Source organism: Gorilla gorilla, chromosome 1, assembly GCF_029281585.2.
Source record: "Gorilla gorilla gorilla isolate KB3781 chromosome 1, NHGRI_mGorGor1-v2.1_pri, whole genome shotgun sequence".
Classification (NCBI taxonomy): Eukaryota; Metazoa; Chordata; class Mammalia; order Primates; family Hominidae; genus Gorilla; species Gorilla gorilla.
Genome location: NC_073224.2, coordinates 88755047 through 88776224, shown reverse-complemented (window position 1 = coordinate 88776224; position 21178 = coordinate 88755047). Strand labels below are relative to the sequence as shown.

General features: G+C 34.2%; 1 protein-coding gene across 31 annotated transcripts in view; it reads left to right on the top strand.

The window, feature by feature from the left end:
• Positions 1-21178, top strand: part of DCAF6 (DDB1 and CUL4 associated factor 6) — a 135000-nt gene that overhangs the window by 48647 nt on the left and 65175 nt on the right. For 25 of the 31 annotated variants that reach the window (XM_019026242.3, XM_055365308.2, XM_019026237.3 and 22 more), the window contains 6 exons: positions 107-220; positions 3827-3962; positions 5868-6082; positions 15104-15197; positions 16714-16833; positions 17377-17637. In XM_019026242.3, coding sequence (XP_018881787.3) covers positions 107-220; positions 3827-3962; positions 5868-6082; positions 15104-15197; positions 16714-16833; positions 17377-17637 — 940 coding nt within the window. The remainder of the gene's footprint in view (positions 1-106; positions 221-3826; positions 3963-5867; positions 6083-15103; positions 15198-16713; positions 16834-17376; positions 17638-21178) is intronic. The other 6 variants (XM_063711113.1, XM_055365350.2, XM_055365338.2 and 3 more) reach the window with 1 other exon arrangement.

Here is a 21178-nt window from a genome sequence, read left to right as displayed (position 1 = left end):
TTTGTAACCTTTACCTTAATCATTTTATGAAATAGTAGGAATGTTTTTCAGAGCCATCTGTTTAAATGTTCAGTATGATTATCTGCACTTTTCTTTCCATCTTCAGATTATGACTGTACCCAATGACCCTTACACTTTTCTCTCTTGTGGTGAAGATGGAACTGTTAGGTGGTTTGATACACGCATCAAAACTAGCTGCACAAAAGAAGATTGTAAAGATGTAAGAATTAAATTTTCATACAAATGATGCAGAAAAAATTAAGGTTATAATTAAAATTGGTTATAATTAAAGTTATAATTAAGGTTATAATTAAAAGTAAGTTATGTGGATGGTAAGATTATGGGTGAATTTTTAAATTTTTGTTTTGCTAAAATATTTAATTAGCATATAGTTTATAATCAGAAATTGAAAAATGTAAAATGTTAATATTGAACTTGGAGAACTTATATTTTAATTGTACATTTAAAATATATTTATGAAAATTCAAATAATTTGTTCAGTATATACTGTCTAATATTATAAAAACCTGAAGAATTTATATCAATGTATCTCATTTACTCATGGAAACAACGTCGACTTATCAAATAGCAGTTATAAAAGCTTGTGGTAGTTTATTGTCTTTTTTTCTCCTGTCTTTTAAACCAATAATTACATGTTATCTTTTTTAAAAAGAAATAATAAGATAGCATGCTATCAACATGTTTGTTCAAATTTAGCCCACTTTCCTAAAGATAATATCTCTACTATCAGTTTTTTATGCTTTAATATAATTAAATTGAATTAATTAATTTTTTTTGAGACAAGGTCTCACTGTGTCATCTCAGGCCGGAGTGCAGTGGTGCAATCCTAGCTCACTACAGCCTCAATCTTCTGGGCTCAAGTAATCTTCCTGCCTTAGCCTCCCGAGTAGCTGGGACTACGGGTGTGTGCCACTATGCTCAAATAATTTTTTTTTTATTTGTAGTAGATAGGAGGTCTTGCCATATTGCCCAGGCTGGTGGTATGAAACTCCTAGGCTCAAGTGATCCTCCCGACTTGGCGTCCCAAAGTGCTGAGATTACAGGGATGAGCCACTGTGTTTGACTTTTAATACTATTTTAAACTTACAAAAGGCCTGAGAAATCATTCAGTCTTTTGACCCCAGACAAGTAATTCCAAGTGATTTTTCCTGACATATATTATTTAGAGCACAGTAGTTTTTCCTTGGATCATTTTGAAATAGTAAATGAAATAAGAAAGTACTATTCAAAATATGTTTTTACTGAAAGTTACAAAAAAAAAAAAGGTACTACTGTTAATCAGGTTAAGTGCTTGCTAACTAAACCAGTTACCAACTGGTTAACATGCTTTAGGGGAAAAAGATTATTTTATATATTTGAAACAGAAATAAAACAAAAAGTAGAAATTGAAAAACCTTTAGGCTGGGTGCGGTGGCTCATGCCTCTAATCCCAGCACTTTGGGAGGCCGAGGCAGGTGGATCACAAGGTCAGGAGTTCGAGACCAGCCTGGTCAACATAGTGAAACCCTGTCTCTACTAAAAATATAAAAAATTAGCCGGGCGTGGTGGCAGGTGCCTGTAATCCCAGCTACTTGGGAGGCTGAGGAAGGAGAATTGCTTGATCCTGGGAGGCGGAGGTTGCAGTGAGCCGAGATCACACCACTGCACTCCAGCTCGGGTGACAGTGCGAGACTCCATCTCAAACAAAACAAAACAAAACAAAAAAACCTTTAAACATACAGTTTAATCAGTTTTTTTGTTACATATTTGTATATACACAGATATGCAAATAGGGAAGCATTGAACTAAACTCAGAAATAAGCTTAAATATCATGTTATTAGGGGTGTTTGATGTACCTGTTCCTTAGAGTAAGTGGTGGGTACTAAATTTTGTTATTGCAAACTCTCTTAAACTATTTTAATGTTTCAGTGTATTAAGATTTAGTTGTGTTTTTCTAAACAAAACCCCCAGGAAAATAAGAAAACAAATCTGATAAGATGTGAAAGTAGTCTTTCCTTAGTAAAACTTTTCCTTTATGTATAAAAGTGAAATGAAGCAGAGAGTATAAAGAAAAACTGGTAACTAGAGTAATCCTTAACTACTAAAAACTTAGAATTATGAAAGGCATTTGGTTAATGAATTCTATGTAATGAGAGTAATGTTCTGAGATTAGTAATTGAACAAAGTATAAGGTTAAATTGACTTAAAAACATTACTGAGGGGCTGGGCGCGGTGGCTCACGCCTGTAATCCCAGCACTTTGGGAGGCTGAGGCGGGCAGATCACCTGAGGTCAGGAGTTCGAGACCAGCCTGACCAATGTGGAGAAACCCCATCTCTGCTAAAAATACAAAATAGCCAGGCGTGGTGGCACATGCCTGTAATCCCAGCTACTCTGGAGGCTGAGGCTGGACAATCTCTTGAACCCAGGAGGCGGAGGTTGCACTGCACTCCAACCTGGTGACAGAGCAAAACTCCATCTCAAAAAAGAAAAAAAATTACTGAGAAGAATGAGGAGTGAGAGTCATTAGACAAAGCAGTATGGAATCAACAGAGTACCTTCAGGATATGTTTGGGGTACTAGCTCTTACATTTTCTAATTCTTCTACAGAGATAAGTAATAACATTATAGTAAGACCTGTCTTTTGCAGGGTTTGTATTTATATGTGTACTTTATTTTTGAGCTGGTTAAGGAGAAAGGTTTTATAAGTAAAAAGAAGTATAAAATATAGAAGTCAGTTAATTTTTTGTTATATTTTAATAGCAATGATTACAATTAAAATATTATGAATAAGCCTAGGCAACATAGTGAGACCCTATTTGTACAAAATTTTTTTTTAAAAATTAGCCTGGTATGGTGGTGTGCACGTGTAGTCCTAGCCACTTGAGAGGCTGAGACAGGAGGATCACTTGACCTCAAGAGTTTGAGGTTACAATGAGCTATGATCACACCACTGTAAGCCTGGGCAACAGAGCAAGACATGTCTCAAAAAGAAAAAAAAATATGAATACTATATAAATAATCAATAGTTATAGACAGTATGAGAGATTTGTCATAGGTAGATTATAACTCCATCTTTGCTGTCAAGTGGACCAATAATAGCAGGCATTTCTAATGATACTAATGACTTAGTGATACATTATATAGGTAATTTTGAATTTTTTACATTTCTAAAGATGTTCATTATTCATGAGTATGGGAATATTTAACAGGCATTTTTGAGAAATAATTCAAATTGTATTATAACATTGTATGAAATGTAGCTAGTTTAGAAAGAGTTTTAATTGTCACATAAATATGAGTTTCTTGGATTATTACCATCTTTTTGTAGCTGGCGCTGTTCTAGTATAATTACTCAGTATTTTCAGTCTTATATTTGAAAGTAATTTTTATTTTTTTCCTTTTTAGAATGTATTTAATTGCTCAAATACTGATCATTTTAAAAATCCGTATTTTAATTAAGTTTAGTATTTTCATATTTTTTCTTACTTTAATTGGTTTATAAGGAAAGTCTACAATATTGTGGTAGAAATCAATCAATTTTGGAGTTGTATGGCCAACTATAAAGAAAAGAGTATCTTCCTTAGAAATATTGATTGAGTATATTTATTTTGATTTCACATAGGCTGAATGTATTAGAAATATTTCTAGTAGAAATCTGAAAAAAAAGTTAAAAGAAAGCCGTATTGTTTTTCCGCTCATTGTCATTCTTGACTGAATTAGGAGTTCTGAGAATGGTTATTCTAACTAATGAGAAAATATTTTAAATATAATTTCACCTCTGCTGTATAACTATATGTAATTGGTATTATGTTATGTTTTGCAGGATATTTTAATTAACTGTCGACGTGCTGCCACATCTGTTGCTATTTGCCCACCAATACCATATTACCTTGCTGTTGGTTGTTCTGACAGCTCAGTACGAATATATGATCGGCGAATGCTGGGCACAAGAGCTACAGGTAAGAAGATAATATTAGAGAAAATATAGGACTGTCAGTTCAAAGAGTAAATCTCTATGACATTTTCAGTTTTAAAATTTCTTGTTTGTTATAAAATTTCAGAAAATAGTATTTGTTTAATATGGATTATTATAAAAAATAACATTTCACCAAGTGTTTATGACCCTTTGGGATGATACTTTTGCAGTTTAAAAAGTTGTAACATTTGATGTATTAGTTTGGCAGGACTGCCATAACAAATGACCACAAACTGGGTATCTTAAAGCAACAGAAATTTATTCTCTTAAATTTCTGGAGGCTCAGTGTCTGAAATCAGGATGTCTTATGATTGGTTTCTACTGGAATCTCTGTTCGATGCCTTCTCCCCTAGCTTGTGGTGGTTGCTGCCAATCCTTGGCATCCCCTTGGTATAGATGAATCACTCTTAATCTCTGCCACTCTCTTTACGTGCAATTTTCCCCGTGTGTGTCTGCGTTTACATTTTCCTCTTAGGGCACTAGTCATACTGGATTTGGGCCCACCCCTAATCCAGTTAGGATGAGGTGGGCCCTGGATTAGGTGGGCCCTAATCCAGTATGACCTCACTGTAACTAACTACATCTGTAAAGGTCACATTCTGAGGTTCTGTATAGACATGAATTTTGGGGAGACTCTGCTATTTTTCAATCAAGAAAACAATGGTAAGTGTGGTAGTAAGAAAATTTAAAACAGTGACTTGGGTATGTATTAATGTGTAGCATATATTTATTCCTGCTTACCTTAAAGTGCTGTTAATAATGCTGAGTGCTGTTAATAATGCTGAATACTGAATTTGAATCTAATATAAACTAATGCTCTTTCCCTTCACTCACTATAGGATCAAAATACTTCCAAAATAAACAATTAGAAGTCAACTTCCATTCACATTTTTTCAGTAAAGGAAGGCCAGGATTACACACACACACACACACACACACACACAAACACCGAATGCACCTTCATATATTCACATATTTTATATTGTTAAAAATAAAGGTGGACTTGGGCAGAAACCAACAATGTCAGTAAAGATGGACATAGATTATTGAGATGGGAATACCAGATGAGATCTTTCTTTTCGGAACTCTGATAGCTTTTATTTATATTGCTACATTAAGTCACATATCTAATAATAATTGAGGAGTCCAGTCTATTTGGATATGTACATTTAGGGGAAACAGTAATATAATATGAAATAATAGGCTTAATTATTGTTTCTCAACAGGTGGACACAATTGACATTTTGAGCATGATAAGACTTCATTGTGCAAGGTTATACAGCTTTGTGGGATTCTTAGAATTTAGCATTCCTTGGCCCCCAGGGCTCAAAGTGCCAGTTGTACACCTATCTGTCATATTGCATTGAAGACTACCAGAGTTAATTAAAATTGGAATAGTATTCTTAACTCTGTACTATATAACAGGCAAATTTCATGGCAATCAGAAATTTTTTTAAAAAGTAAAAGTTGTATCATCTTAAGGATATTGCATACATTGCATACTAATGTATGTAGTATGCTAATAAGTACTAGCTTTTTGTAAAAATTTGTTATCTTAATTTGGGGGGAACTTTTGGAAGATGACTTCGTGTGATTGTATTTATAAATCATTTTCCTCGATTAACTCATTTCAACAAAGCATACGTAATCTGGAATTCTAGACAATCATGAATTTTTTTGGTAGAGGTGTTACCTTTATACCATATTCTTTTTTGTTTTGTTACAAAATCTGACTGCAGAGGAAGAACCTCTGCTGGAAATAAACGTGATGGCTTTTATTTCTATTGCTACATTAAGTCACATATGTAAAAATTCAGATTAAGAGTTTTAAAAAATGTTTTTCTTTAAAACATTATTAATTTTAAATAACTTCTTGTTTCTTTTTTAGGGAATTATGCAGGTCGAGGGACTACTGGAATGGTTGCCCGTTTTATTCCTTCCCATCTTAATAATAAGTCCTGCAGAGTGACATCTCTGTGTTACAGTGAAGATGGTCAAGAGATTCTCGTTAGTTACTCTTCAGATTACATATATCTTTTTGACCCGAAAGATGATACAGCACGAGAACTTAAAACTCCTTCTGCGGAAGAGAGAAGAGAAGAGGTAGGTTTACTCAAAACCATGTCCTTTGGCCGGGCGCGGTGGCTCACGCCTGTAATCCCAGTGCTTTGGGAGGCCGAGATGGGTGGATCACCTGCGGTTGGGAGTTTGCAACCAGCCTGACCAACATGGAGAAACCCCGTCTTTACTAAAAACACAAAATTAGCTGAGCGTGGTGGCACATGCCTGTAATCCCAGCTACTCAGGAGACTGAGGCAGCAGAATCGCTTGAACCCTGGAGGCGGAGGTTGTGGTGAGCCGAGATCATGCCATCGCACTCCAGCCTGGGCAACAAAAGCGAAACTCCGTCTCAGAAAAAACAACAACAACAAAAAACCCCATGTCCTTTATTCAATTCAGAAAACAATTCAGTGACTCTTGGGGCCTAAAGGCCAAAAAAAATATTAATTTCCAAGGCACTTACAGTTCAGAAAACAAAAAACATGAGACATACTTGAAAGAATAGAAGCTAATAAATTACTATCAGTTATTACTAATTATAATTAGCAATTAGTTACTAATTACTAATAGTTACTAATTACTAATTATAGTTAGTAATTAGTTACTAATAATTTCTAATTATAATTAGTAATGACAAAAATAGTATTTTTGTAATTTGTGTTATAATTAATAGTAACAAATAATTACTAGCGTCTATTCTTAATAATGTATTAGTAATAATAAATCACTAATTTATTATTGGTATTCTAAATACTATTTCTAAAGCCTTATCCCTAACAGTGAATTATTAGGGATAAGGCTTTAGAAAAAAATATTTTAAATCATTTTTAAGGAGAATATACTTGATAGCAAAATGTTTATCTTAACTTTGTAGATGTACAGCAGCAGCAAGAAAGATCAACAGTGCTAACACTTGCAGAAAAGGCGATTAAAATAATAGAAAATATGATGATAAATTTCCAAGAGACTAAATATGTATGTCCATGGATCAATAGAAGTTTTACCTATTACCATTTACTCTTCATATATGGACAGCAATCCCTTTCTGTCCCAATTGTGCCTCTTTCACAGTTACATACTAGTGATTTATAACATTAACCTTAGGTATATTTTACAAAATAAATATAAGTGGGAAAAAGATAAGTTAAAGTACTTGTATATATTGAAAAGTAGGTGAATGAATTACTTTCACAAGACTACTAGAAGATAATGAATTTATTATTTATAAAAGGGGAAAAGTAGAAATAAGGTATCTTTGACAGTACACAGCTGTAGAAAAATGTTTGCTTTAACCTGTTTAAGCTTCTTTCCTCAACATGTTTTTCACTTTGGCTTTTTTATTTTATGATGTCATGTGTTATTCACTCTGAACCTTGGCTTGTAAAAGTCTTTTGAAATTAACCATTGATTTTTATTTTCAGTGACCTTTTGGTATTGGCTCAATGCCTATTAATACATTTTAAAGGTTACTAATAACAGTGATTTTGGAATTCCTACGAGATACAAAACTATATTCATTCCTCATAATTTCAGGTGTAGAGGGCTGTAAAATTAGAAAAGAAATCAGGATTACTTTATAAATATACTTTGGGATTTTTATCTTTGCAGTGTATTTATTTGAATTAGGAAATGATGAAGAAGGGTATGATGGCTAATAAAATGATTTTTGAGTTTATTCTGGTTAAAAACATGAAATCTGCTCTGTCATTTTGTTACTGCTATGCAAATTTCCCCTTGAAATACATGGGTAAGTAAAGTTATAGTCAAACTGTGATTGTTACATAATGAAAGAGTTGGAAGTCCATAGACATTTTAAGTGGGCCAACTAGTTTTGATACCATGGAATACTTAGCCAAAAGATATTTATATAATCAGAGTGAATGAGGCTGAGTCATGAACATTTTTTTTTCTGGGAGACTTTTCCTTGGTCTTGTTTGTTGCATTAACTAAATTAAGAAAAATAATGCTGAAAGTGGATTTAAATTATGCTTACTGGCCGGGCGTAGTGGCTTACGCCTGTAATCCCAGCACTTTGGGAGGCCGAGGCGAGTGGATCACCTGAGGTCAGGAGTTCGAGACCAACCTGGCCAACATGGTGAAACCCTTTCTCTACTAAAAATACAAAAATTAGCTGGGCTTGGTGGCGGGCGCCTGTAATCCCAGCTACTTGGGAGGTTGAGGCAGGAGAATTGCTTGAACCCAAGAGAAGGAGGTTACATGAGCCGAGATCACGCCATTGCACTCCAGCCTGGGTGACAAGAGCAAAACTCAGTCTCAGAAAAAAAAAAAAGCTTATTATAACAAACCAAACAATTCAGAGGTATACATAGAATAATAATCTGTGTTATTTGTAATTCTGACACATTTTGGTGTTTTATACTGAAACTTTGATGATAGTATTCAGACAAACTTAACTCACCAAATATTTATTGGGTGCCTACTATACACCAAGTCCTCTACTTAACTTTGGAAAATGAAGGATGACCAGACAAAGACATGATCTCTTACTTAAGGAATTCACAGCTTAGTGGAAGTAGAGATACAAGTAAATAAATATGTAAAACTTAATATAGAATTATGTATAAGGACTATGTTCTGTATAAGTAGAACAAAGTAGGGAATAATTAATCTTGATTGGGAACATTAGTAAAGCCTGAGGAAGGTTTTAAAGCATGAGTAAAAGTTTGTTGTATGATTTTTGTCTTATGTTTCCATAATATTTTTGTATTTTCTCAATTTGTGGAGGCCTTTCTATTTCCTTACCGCCTCTAATAATTTCTTTCATTTTTTCCCCCTTCTTTCTTTGGTTCATTCTTTTGTCTTAATTTTTTTTGTACTTTCTGTTTTCCCTTATTTTTCTATCCTTTTTTCTTTTTATCATCTCTCTTCTTTTTGACAGTTTACCACCTGCCCTACCCCATTATTGGGCCTCTTTGTTGAATTCATTCTTTCATTTTCTTCTGGTCCCCATAGCTTGTGCCTAAAAATATACTCCAGATCTGACTACTGCTTACCACCACCCTTGCTACATTACCACCCTGATCCGAGCTATCAGCATCTCTGGCATGACCTATCCCCCTTTGTAGTTGATTTTGCTAGCTTTCTAACCAGTCTTCCTGCTTTCACTTCCTACAGCCCTATAGCTATACATCATTCAAAGTGATCCTTAGAAACATAAGTTAAATCATGCCGCTTTTCTCATCAACATTCTAAGTGGCTCCCTGTCTGACCTAAAGCAAAACTGAAGTCCTTATGGTGGCTTCAAGATCTTATATTATCTGCTCCTAATTATTACTTCTACTGTTTTCTTCTTTACTGTGCTCTAACCACATCTACTTGCTTAGTAACTCAGGCCAAGCATGACTCTATTTTAGGATTTTGCATTTACTCTGCCTAAAATGCCCTTCCCTGGATACCTGGATTTTTTCTTCCCTGTGTATTTCAGGTCTTTGCTTATGTAAGCTTCTTGGTGAAGCCCTACTTCACCATCCTATTTAAAATCACGGCCTTTAACTGATACTACCTATCCCCTTTTCTACTTTATTTCTCTCCATAACAGTAACTTTCTATGTATATTTTGCTTTTTTATTTCATGTGTTGTTTGCTCCATCGGGCTGTAAATTCTGTGACATTGGGGATTTTTTGTGTGTTTTGTCCATTTTTGTTTTCCAATACCTGTAATAGTACCTGACATATAAAAGGTGCTCAAAAAAATATTTGGTGAATGAAACGCCATTTTCAGTATTCTTGCCTAGGTTATTTCACATACTCAGAAAGTCAAATTTGAGATTGTTTTTAATTTGAAGATTTTATTCTATAAATAATTGCTGAGGTTGTAAAACCAGTTCTTTGGCTATGTAATATAAAAATTCCTCTCTGTTGAAACCACGAAGCAAGATTCTATTATATTGTTTTAAGAATAGTTCATATGAAGGATGAAGCCCTCTCCTTTTGGGAGTGATTAGTTGTTTGAGAATTTGCACAGCTGCCACATTAAGCTTACTTTGTTCTGGTTATTCCCTGTCACACACTTATGTCTTCCTGTGTAGATTTTACTATTCTCAGTTGCCTTTAGCCATACTTACACATAATATGGAATTTTTGGGGATTTTTTTTTCTGTCTCCTTTGCTGAGGATGCAAAGATTTTTTTCTATTCATGTTACTAGGTATGGTTTCCAGAAGAAATCAGAAAATTCACAGTTAAGTGTCACCAAGTTTTTATCAAAACCTGTTTAATTTTCAGGAAAAAAAAATCAATGAATGCTGTTTTTAAAAAATAAATAAAAATAAAAAGAGTGACCCATAGGATGGGAGAAAATGTTTTGCAGATCATGCGTCTGGTTACAGTTTAGTATCCAGAATGTATAAGGAACACTTACAGTGCAACAATAAAAAGACAAATATCCAAACTTAAAAATAGGTAAAGGATTTGAATATATGATACTTTTTTTTTTCCCCAGAGAAGACATATAATAGAAATGGCAATAAGTACATAAGGAGATACTCAACGTTATTAGTCCTCAGGGAAATGCAAATCACAACCACAATGAGATATCACTTCATACCCACTAGGATGACTAAAATAAAAAAGACAGACAATAACAAGTTTTGACAAACATGTAGAGAAATTGGAACCCTCAAAAAATTAGAGTTATTATATGAGCCATACTTCCCCTCCCAGATATACAGGCTTCTCTTGGAGATATTGCAGGTTTGGTTCTAGACCATTGCAATAAAGTAAATATTGCATTAAAGCAAGTCACACAGATCTTTTGGTTTCACAGTACATGTAAAAGTTATGTTTATACTGTACCATAGTCTGTTAAGTGTGCAATAGCATTATATCTTAAAAATCAATGTATATACCCTAATTTAAAAATACTTCATTGCTAAAAAGTGCTAACAATCATCTGAACCTCAGTAAGTTGTATTCTTTTTGCTGGTGGAGGGGCTTACCTTAATGTTGATCACTGCTGACTGATCAGAGTGGTGGTTGCTGAAGGTTGGGGCTGTGACAGTTTCTTGAAATAAGACATCAGTGAAGTTTCTGCATCGATAGACTCTTCCTTTCATAAAAGATGTATTTGTAGCTTGTAACGGTGTTTGATAGCTTCTTACCCACAATAGAACTTTTCTCCAAATTGGAGTCAGTCCTTTCAAACCCTGCTGCTGCTTTATCAACTAAGTTTATGTAGTACTCTATAATAGATCCTTTGTTGTCATTTCAGCAGTGTTCACAGCATCTTCACTAGGAGTTGCTTCTTACAGATGAGCAAAGAAAGTGGTTTGCGCCTCAAGAAACCACTTTCTTTGCTCATCCATAAGGAGCAACTCCTTGTTTGTTAGTTTTATCATGAGATTGCAACAATTCAGTCACACCTTCAGTCTGTACTTCTAATTCTAGTTCTTTTGTTGTTTTCACCTCATCTGCAGTGACTTCCTCTACTGAAGTCTTCTACCCCTCAAAGTGATCCATTAGGGTTGGAATTAACTTCTTCCAAACTCCTGTTAATATTGTTATTTTGACCTCCCACGAATCACACAAGTTCTTAATAAGGCATCTAGAATGGTCAATCCTTTCTAGGTTTTCAGTTGACTTTTCACAGATCCATGAGAGGAATCACTATCTGTGGCAGCTATAGCCTTACAAAATGTGTTTCTTAAATAAGACCTGAAGGTTGAAATTACTCTTTGATCCATGGGATACAATGAAAATGTTAATCTCCATGTACATCTCCATCAGAGCCCTTGGATGACCAGGTGCATTGTCAATGCCCAGTAGTATTTTGAAAGGAATCTTTTTTTCTGAGCAGTAGGTCTCAATAGTGGGCTTCAAATAGTCAGTAAAACATGCTGTAAAGAGATGTGCCCTCACCCAGGCTTTGTTATTCCATTTATAGAGCAGATTCAATTAAACATAATTCTTAAGGGCCTTAGGATTTTCAGAATGGTAAATGAGCGTTGGCTTCTGCTTAATGTCACCACTGCATAAGCCCCTAACAAGAGAACCAGCATGTCCTTCGAAGCTTTGAAGCCAGGCATCAGCTTCTCCTCTCTAGCTGTGAAAGTCCTAAATGGCATCTGCTTCTGATAGAAGGCTGTTTCATTTGCATTGGAAATCTGTCGTTTAGTGTAGCCACTTTGATCAATTATCTTATCTAGATTTTCTGGATAACTTGCTGCAGCTTCCACATCAGGACTTGCTGCTTTACCTTGTACTTTTATGTTACAGAAAGACAGCTTCTTTCCTTAAACTGCATGAACCAACCTCTGTTAGCTTCAGACTTTTATTCTATAGCTCCCTTACCTCTATAAGTTTTCATAGCTTTAAAGAGATTTAGGGCCTTGCTCTGGGTTAGGCTTTAGCTTAAGGGAGTGTGATGACTGGTTTGATCTTCCTTCTAGACCACTCAGACTGTTTCCATATCAGCAATAAGGCTGTTTCGTTTTCTTATCATTCATATGTCCACTGGAGTAGCACTTTTCTAAAAGTTCCTTCCAGAACTTTTCCTTTGCATTTACAAATTTGCTAACTGTTTGGTGCAAGAGGCCTAGCTTTTGGCCTGTCTTGGCTTTCAACATGCTTTCCTCACTTAGCTTAATCGTTTCTAGCTTTTGATTTAAAGTGAAAGGCATATGACTCTTCCCTTCACTTGAACACTTAGAGACCATTGTAGGGTTATTAACTGGCCTAATTTCAATATTATTGTTGTGTCTCAAGAAATTGGAAGGCTCGAGAGGGAGAGAGATGGGGAAACAGCTGGTCAGTGAAGCAGTCAGAATACACATAACATTTGTCAATTAAATTCAGAGTCTTATATGGATGCGGTTTGTGGCTCCCCAAAGCAATTACAATAGTAAGATCAAAGGTCTCTGATCACAGATCATCATAATAGGTAGGATAATAATGAAAAAGTTTGAAATATGAGAATTACTGAAATGTGACACAAACATAAAATGAGCACATGCTGTTGGAAAAAATAGCACCAATAGTCTTATTCAATGCAGGGTTGCCACTAAATTTGTAAAAAACCACAGTATCTGTGAAATTCAGTGAAGCAAAGTACAATAAAATGAGGTACTATGTTTCAATTCTTTTGGGTAGTTCTCCTGTATACCCAAGAGAATTGAAACATGTTCCTACAGAAACTTGTACATATGCTCAATTCAGCATTATTCATAATAGCCAATAAGTGGAATAAGTTTATTTGTCAACCAATTGACGAATGGATGAACAGAATAGGGTATCTTGCTAAAATGGGGTATTATGAAAAATGAAGTACTGATACCTGCTACAATATGAATAAACCTTGAAAACATAATACTAAGTGAAACCAAACATGAAAGGCCATGTATTGTATGATTATTTATATGAAATGTTTAGAAAAGGCATATCCACAGAGACAGGAAGTAGATTAGTGGTTGCCAGGAGCTGAGCAGAGGGATGAGTGGGGAGTGGCTGATGATGGTTTGTTTCTGGGATGATGAAAACGGTCTGGAATTATATGATGATGACGGTTGTACCTCTTTATGAATATACACCACTGAACTGTATAATTTAAAATTATGAATATTATGGTATGTGAATTATATTTCAATACAAAAATGTTTAAAATGGATCAGATGTGGTGGCTCATGCCTGTAATCCCAACACTTTGGGAGGCCGAAGTGGGAGGGTTGCTTGAGGCCAGGAGTTCAAGACCAACCTGGGCAACATAGCTAGACTCCATCTCTAAAAAAATTTTTAAAACTTAGCTGGTTGTGGTGGCACATGCACCAACTACTCAGGAAGCTGTGGCTGGAGATCTTATTAGCTCTGGAGTTGGAGCTTACAGTGAGCTAGGATGGGACCACTGCAATCCAGTCTGGACAAGAGTGTGAGACCCTGCCTGGAAAAAAAAAAGTTAAAAATGTAAACATTAAAGGGAGCGGTCAAGAGTGATAGGTGCCATAAACATGTCAAATAAGCTCTGAAAGATGCTGTTTGAGTTGGCAATTGATTATTGATCATATTATTGAACACTTTATAATTGATCAATGAACTTGGCAATTGATCATTCACTGGTGACTGGTGAGAATGAAGTTAGTGGAAAGATAGGAAATCAATGGAAAGATTGACTACAGTGGATTGAAGGAGGAGTGGTAGATTGAATATAGAATTTTCTCAAGAAGCTTGAGTAAAGTGATAGCAAGAGAAAGGACTGTAGCTGTAAAACTGAGATTTTATGAAGTTGAAATAGTTTGTTTTCTTAAAAATTATAAGAACCTTTAGCATGCCGTGGCAAAGAGCCAAGAGAGAGAAAATGGATGTAGGTATAGAGAAGAGAGAATAATTGGTCAAGCAAAATACTCAAGGAGTTGAAGGAATGAAACAAAAAGCACAGATGGAGAAATTAGGCTTAAATAGAATAAATGATACACCCTTTAAGAAAGGCTGGAAGGAGTTAGGAAGTTGTAGATGTAGATTTAATTTATAGAATTCAGCTGAAGAAAACGATGTTATTTTTATTTTCTCTGAAGTAGGAGGAAAAATTGTTAAGAGGGCAAGAATGAGGGCAGCAGGATGGAATAGATAGCCTGAGGCAAGTCATAAAGGGTCGCAATAGATTCTGTTTGGGAACCGAAGAGTAAATTGTCAATAATAAGTAAAAATAATGATGGTTCCCATTGTTAATTAGGTATGTGGGTAATTTAACTAGACTATATTTATCATCACAATAGAAAACTAAGGCTCAAGATGGTTAAAAATATCTTCCTTTTGTCAGCTGGAAGGTGATACAGGTGGGATTAGAAATCACATATACATGATTTCAAAGTTGCATTCAGACTCTTTAGGTTGAAGATATTAGATATAGGCTGTCAACATCAGTGGATATTTATCCTCAGAATGAATGCTTTAAAAGACTGACGCTTATACCAGTGTCTTTCATATTTTCATGTAGATCTAATTTGCATACTCAAGAAGTAGGGAGATGGAAATAAATAGACATAAAGTATGCTTTAAGAGTTGAGAGTAGATGAGTTTTAGACTTACATAGAATTTACCCGTTCTTATTTTTTAGTTGCGACAACCACCAGTTAAGCGTTTGAGACTTCGTGGTGATTGGTCAGATACTGGACCCAGAGCAAGGCCGGAGAGTGAACGAGAACGAGATGGTAACTATACTTTGGTCAGCTTTTCTTTGTATATGGTATTTTAAAATTAATATTTTAACTTCCAGTTTCTTCACTATTATAAATTATTCTGTAATGAACATTCTTATACATATAGGTATACTTATGCAAATATATCTTAGGATAAATTCTTAGAAGTGGAATGGCTGAGTCACTGGATAAGTACCTTTTAATTTTGGTAGTTGTTATCAAATCACTCTCCAAAAAAGATGTGCTAATTTACATTCCCACTGAAAGTATAAGAATGCCCATTACCCCATAGTACGTTGGGTATTGTCAGACTTTGCAGTTTTTGCCTTTCTATTAGATATTAAGAGAAATGAAAACTCAGCCCAAGGGTTTTATATTAACACATAAAATGTTTTCTATCAAGTGCCTTTGATAAGCATAAGAATCAACCCTGGGAGCTTTAAGATAGCACACTTGAAAATAGAATTAATCTATGAATTATAATTCTATATAATTATGTTTTATTAAATTGGTCTGTAACCAAAATCTTACTATAATGACTTCTGAAACATCTCTTGTGAGCAAAAGCATATTCCCCAATATATGAGCTACATTATATAAAGGCAATAAAGTGTAAAAGAAACTCTGATTTCACAGAAAATGTAAGAAGAACCGATTTTCATTTTAAATTATAAGACTATAGAATAGAGTTGTCACATTTTGAATTTGACATTACACTTTTAATTTGAAAATGCCCTTGGAAAAACTTGTTTACTTGCAGGAGGAAAAGGAGTGAGGGAGGAGACAAAATGCTTTCTGGTTCCAGTTAATTTCAAATATCTGAAATTTGCTTACAATAAATGATGTTGAAAATAAATTGACTTTAAGGAAACTTCATGCAAAAGCATAAGGCTATTTTGTGTCTGTACTTGATTATAATGCTTTAGGGAGAGGGAAAACCTTTCTTTTAATCTATTAAACTTAGAATTCATGAGCCTTTCTTGGCTGGGTACTCTTAGAACTAAAAATTTAGGTTGAGGTAGGAGGTGGGAGGTTTAGAGGTACCTAAGAATAGGCAAAGATGAAGGAGAGGTGAGCCCTGTTCTCAAGAAACCTTACCATACACATGGAAGGTATTACTATACTTTTATAGTATAGTATAAGTATTCTTATATACTTATAAGTATTCTATATACTTATATACTTATAAGTATATAACAACAACTCTATATATACTTATATATATAAGTATATATATAAGTATATATATATAACTCTTACATACTTATATACTTATATATATAACAACAACTCTTATATACTTATAAGTATTCTATATACTTATAAGTATTCTATAAGTATATAGAAACAATTACTATAAAATGTGATGAGAGCTCTAATAGATTTATATACATTCATACAATTTATTTAGGAAATTTGATTTTTAAAAATATGCTTTCATTTTAAAGCCCTTCAAATCTAGGTTTTTGTATTAATGAAAGATTCTGACTTATTACTAAACTCACTGATAAGACCTATATTGTAATAGGAGAGCAGAGTCCCAATGTGTCATTGATGCAGAGAATGTCTGATATGTTATCAAGATGGTTTGAAGAAGCAAGTGAGGTTGCACAAAGCAATAGAGGACGAGGAAGATCTCGACCCAGAGGTAATTTTTAATATTAATTAAAGTCATCAGAAAACTGGCAAAAACTACTTATTGAAGCCAGTTTTTATTTATATCACGTAAATTATACCATGTTTTACATCTGTAATAATCACAAGGTTCTTATTGTGTGGTGTGAAGTAGTAGAGAATAAAAGATATTGGATATAATTTGTCCCTTCTGGTGCCATTGGACCTAGTGCGTATCTTTTGCTTTTCTCAAAGTAAAGTAGAAGAATCTGAGGTTTCCTATTTTAAGCCTTTTTTTAATGCACTCTGAGAATGGAAATATATAAAATTCTGTGTATAAACAAGTTTTATGTAATTGGAAAGATTGATTGCTTTAACAAGAATATGTTGTAGATAAATTTTTATCCCTCTTGACTGGCCTATTTTGTCAAATGGGTCAAATCACCAGTAGTTATTATCACTGAAATTATATATTTGTGTGTGTAAATATAAATGTGTTTTCTGAGCATATCTGTTTAGAGTTGTTGGTTTTAGAAAATATTTAAAATTTGAATTTGCCTTAACGTGTGTTTTGAAGGTGGAACAAGTCAATCAGATATTTCAACTCTTCCTACGGTCCCATCAAGTCCTGATTTGGAAGTGAGTGAAACTGCAATGGAAGTAGATACTCCAGCTGAACAATTTCTTCAGCCTTCTACATCCTCTACAATGTCAGCTCAGGCTCATTCGACATCATCTCCCACAGAAAGCCCTCATTCTACTCCTTTGCTATCTTCTCCAGACAGTGAACAAAGGCAGTCTGTTGAGGCATCTGGACACCACACACATCATCAGTCTGGTGAGGATATTCCTCTCTAAGTATGCTGTGGTTCATCTAATGATTTTTGATAGTGAAAATTTCTTTACTGGCTATTTTGAAAGATACTAAATCACATCAACTTCTTGTTGGAATAAATGATCAAAATGACATGTAATATATGGTTATGTAACTTAAACACAAAAATTAATTATGTCTTACTTGCATGAATTTTAACAAATAGCAGGAATCTTCAATTTATATAAAACAATTGTTTTAAAAGTACAAGTACCAAAAGATAGTGTTTTGACATAGTTTAATGTGCCTGACTTAAATATTATTTTATAGATTATTAGAGACCAAAATATCTTTCTAGATTTATTTGGTTTTATGTCTGTATTAAAGTGATTATGAAAATATCAGTATTAGTTTCACTTTGCTTATATTCGTGATTATTTTCCCTCAAATAATGCAGTACTTTTAATATACTCTCTATGGTGGATTTGATATGGTCTTTTGTCAACAACATATAATTTACCAAAAAATTTGTTACTCTAGTATTTACATGAAAAAGAATTATTTTACCAAATGCTTATCTTCTTGATACTTGATGCTAGTGAAAATAACCTCTACATTCTGTTAAAATGCTATTTTTTTCTCAGTATTATAAGTCTTTATGGTCAACTTTTTTCCCCTAACTATGGAATGTGCTAGTATTTATAATAGTAATTTTCAACAGATGTATCTACAGTTTACTCGGCACTTTAAACTATATACATGTAATTATAAAAACCAATAAGATATTTATTCATAGTTTTCTTTGGTTCTTCTAAGGAAGAATTTTACTCAATATAGAGCCAGAATTATTAGCAACTAGAAATATAGCTGGCAGGCCTAAGCTGAAACCTATAAAAAAATTTCTAACAGCTTAGCTGCCAAGCTGTCACTTTATTCTTACATCTCTGGAAACTGATGCCAGATTACCAAATATGGGATGTTTTAATTTAAGCACTCTTTTATCAGTATATACCACTTTTAGTAATTCATTTTCAGTTTCTATGGGAATAAAAGCCAGAGTCAGTTACATAACTGTTAACACTGTATACATTTTATCCATAATAATAAGCTAAAGCTGAGCTACAGAATCAAGGTTTTCACACTCAGTTGACATAGCATTTTAATTTATGGAAAAATAAAGTATTTTGGAAGATTTGGGAATTAAAAGCAGAAGTAGTTAAAAGTTTGTTTTTCAAAGCAGGTAAAATTGGGAAAAGCAAGAATTTTTAAAGTGATATTCTTGAACATATTGATCAATTATAAGTTTTTAGGAAAACTTAGCAAGAAGACTAGCTTACATTCAGCTTCCACTGAATCTCAACTAATTCTAGTTGTTTCTTAAATATATTTATGAGTAAAGTATTTGGAACTTTATTTTTTAAAGCTATTTAATGCATTTTAATTACTGCATTTCAAATTGCTAAATTCCTTTCAATATTTAATGTAAGTATTAAATGTGACAATCATTTGAATTATTGAAGAAGAAAAAATATTTTTGGTGGTCATGTGATGATTGTTGAAACATTACGCAGTACTTTTACTCATAAATTATTTATAGGAAGTAAGGAAATATTTTTAACTGGGAGATTATTGAGAGACTTTTGGTTGACTAAGCTACAGATAATTAGAATATTTCCATGTTATCAAGACAGTATCACTATTGAGAAAAATGATTTGGTGTTAGATGTAACATCTGAAGGTTATGACTGTAGTTGTTCTGATAACAGCTTTTTCATTATTCTGGAGTTCAACGTTTCAGGAGTAAGGACTTAATTTGTTTCTGTTTTTGTTTTTTGTCCAATCTCTTATGCATTTGCCATAGTCTAAGTCCAAATGTGTTTGTGAATATTGGGAATTGTCCATTGGGTGAATGTAGTAGATGGAAATGTCAGCTTAGGACCATGATTTCTATTATTTCCCTGCATAGAGATAGAGAAAATGATAAAGTATACTTCTGTCTATGCTTGCCTTGCTGTGGATACCTTTTTATGTAAATGTTTATTTATCCCTTTACATGTCCTCCGTCATTTTTACTGATATCAAAGAAACGGACAATGGGAATATGAAAATTTGCTATGCCCCATCTCTGGTTGAACCTAATTGTCTGCCTTCTCTTAGTCTACAGTGGAATCACTGAATGATAGTGAAGAAAGTTATGACCACAAATTTCAATGGGTGCTCAACACTGTGCATCAGAGCAGCCTCACACTGTTGCTCTCCAGCTGTACAAAATGACTATTTTACACCTTCATGTCTCTCAAACTTTAACACTCCCCTTCATCCCTGCCCCACTTCTAGATTCTAACCTTTCATTCACAATGAAAAGTACTCATTTTCCTACTGTCAATAATTTCCCAGCTTTCCAATATCTGTACTCACATTGTGATAGAAGCAGAAAGCTCCTATCAAAAGCTAGTCAATGTAGTTGCTATCCCTTTCCAGCTTCTCAAAGATTTTGCCCCTTCTCTTGCATTATCATTGCCTTTTTTTGCCAAATTGTTTCTTTTGGCCTTAACATGCTCTTATTATCTCCTTTCTTTAAAAATTTTCTCTTAATTATCTCACATTCCCCTTCAGCTATTGCCTTATTTCTCTGCTGCTTTCGTAATGAGAATCCTCAGAAGAGTTGTTGATAGATGCTCTCTCCATTTTCTTGCCATCCTTCATTTATTTATTAACCAACCCCCATCTGCTTTTCAACCCCCTTTTCCTCTGAAACTTTTAATCAAAGTCACTAGTGACATTCACCAGTTTAAAGGATATTTCTCTGTTAGTACCTTACTAGATTTTTCGACCCGGTTGCATTTAACATAGGCTGTCACTCCTTCTTGAAACACTTTCCTTTCTTGGCATCTATGATATCATATTTGCCTATTTACTCTTATTAATTCTGGTGGGTTTTCAGTAACTGTTGTTCGTGTTTCTTGTTCTATCTCCTTCTGAATATTATAATCAAACCCCTTAGTTTGGGCTCTCTTCTCTTCTCTTTACATACACTCTTTCTCTGGGTGATTGTGTCAGTTCCTCATAGCTTTTAATATCTCCCGTAAATTGATGACTCACAAATATATATATCAGCAATCTGATCTTCTACCCTGAATTCCAGACCCTTATGTCTGATGTCTGACTGCTATTTTGACAGTATGTTTTTGTTATTCTTGTACATCTTTTTTTTTTTTTTTTTTTTTTAAAAGACAGTCTCACTCTGTCACCCAGGCTGGAGTGCAGTGCACAATCTCAGGTCACTGCAGCCTCCCCCTCCTGGATTCAAGCAATTCTCCTGCCTCAGCCTCCCAAGTAGCTGGGATTACAGGTTCCTGCCACCACACCCAGCAGATTTTTGTATTTTTAGTAGAGATGGGGTTCCCCATGTTGGTCAGGCTGGTCTTGAACTCCTAACCTCAAGCAATCCATCCGCCTCGGCCTCCCAAAATGCTGGGATTACAGGCATGAGCCACTGCACCCGGCCTATTGTTGTACGTCATAAATTTACATGTTCAAACTAAAACTTAATGCAGCCTCCTAC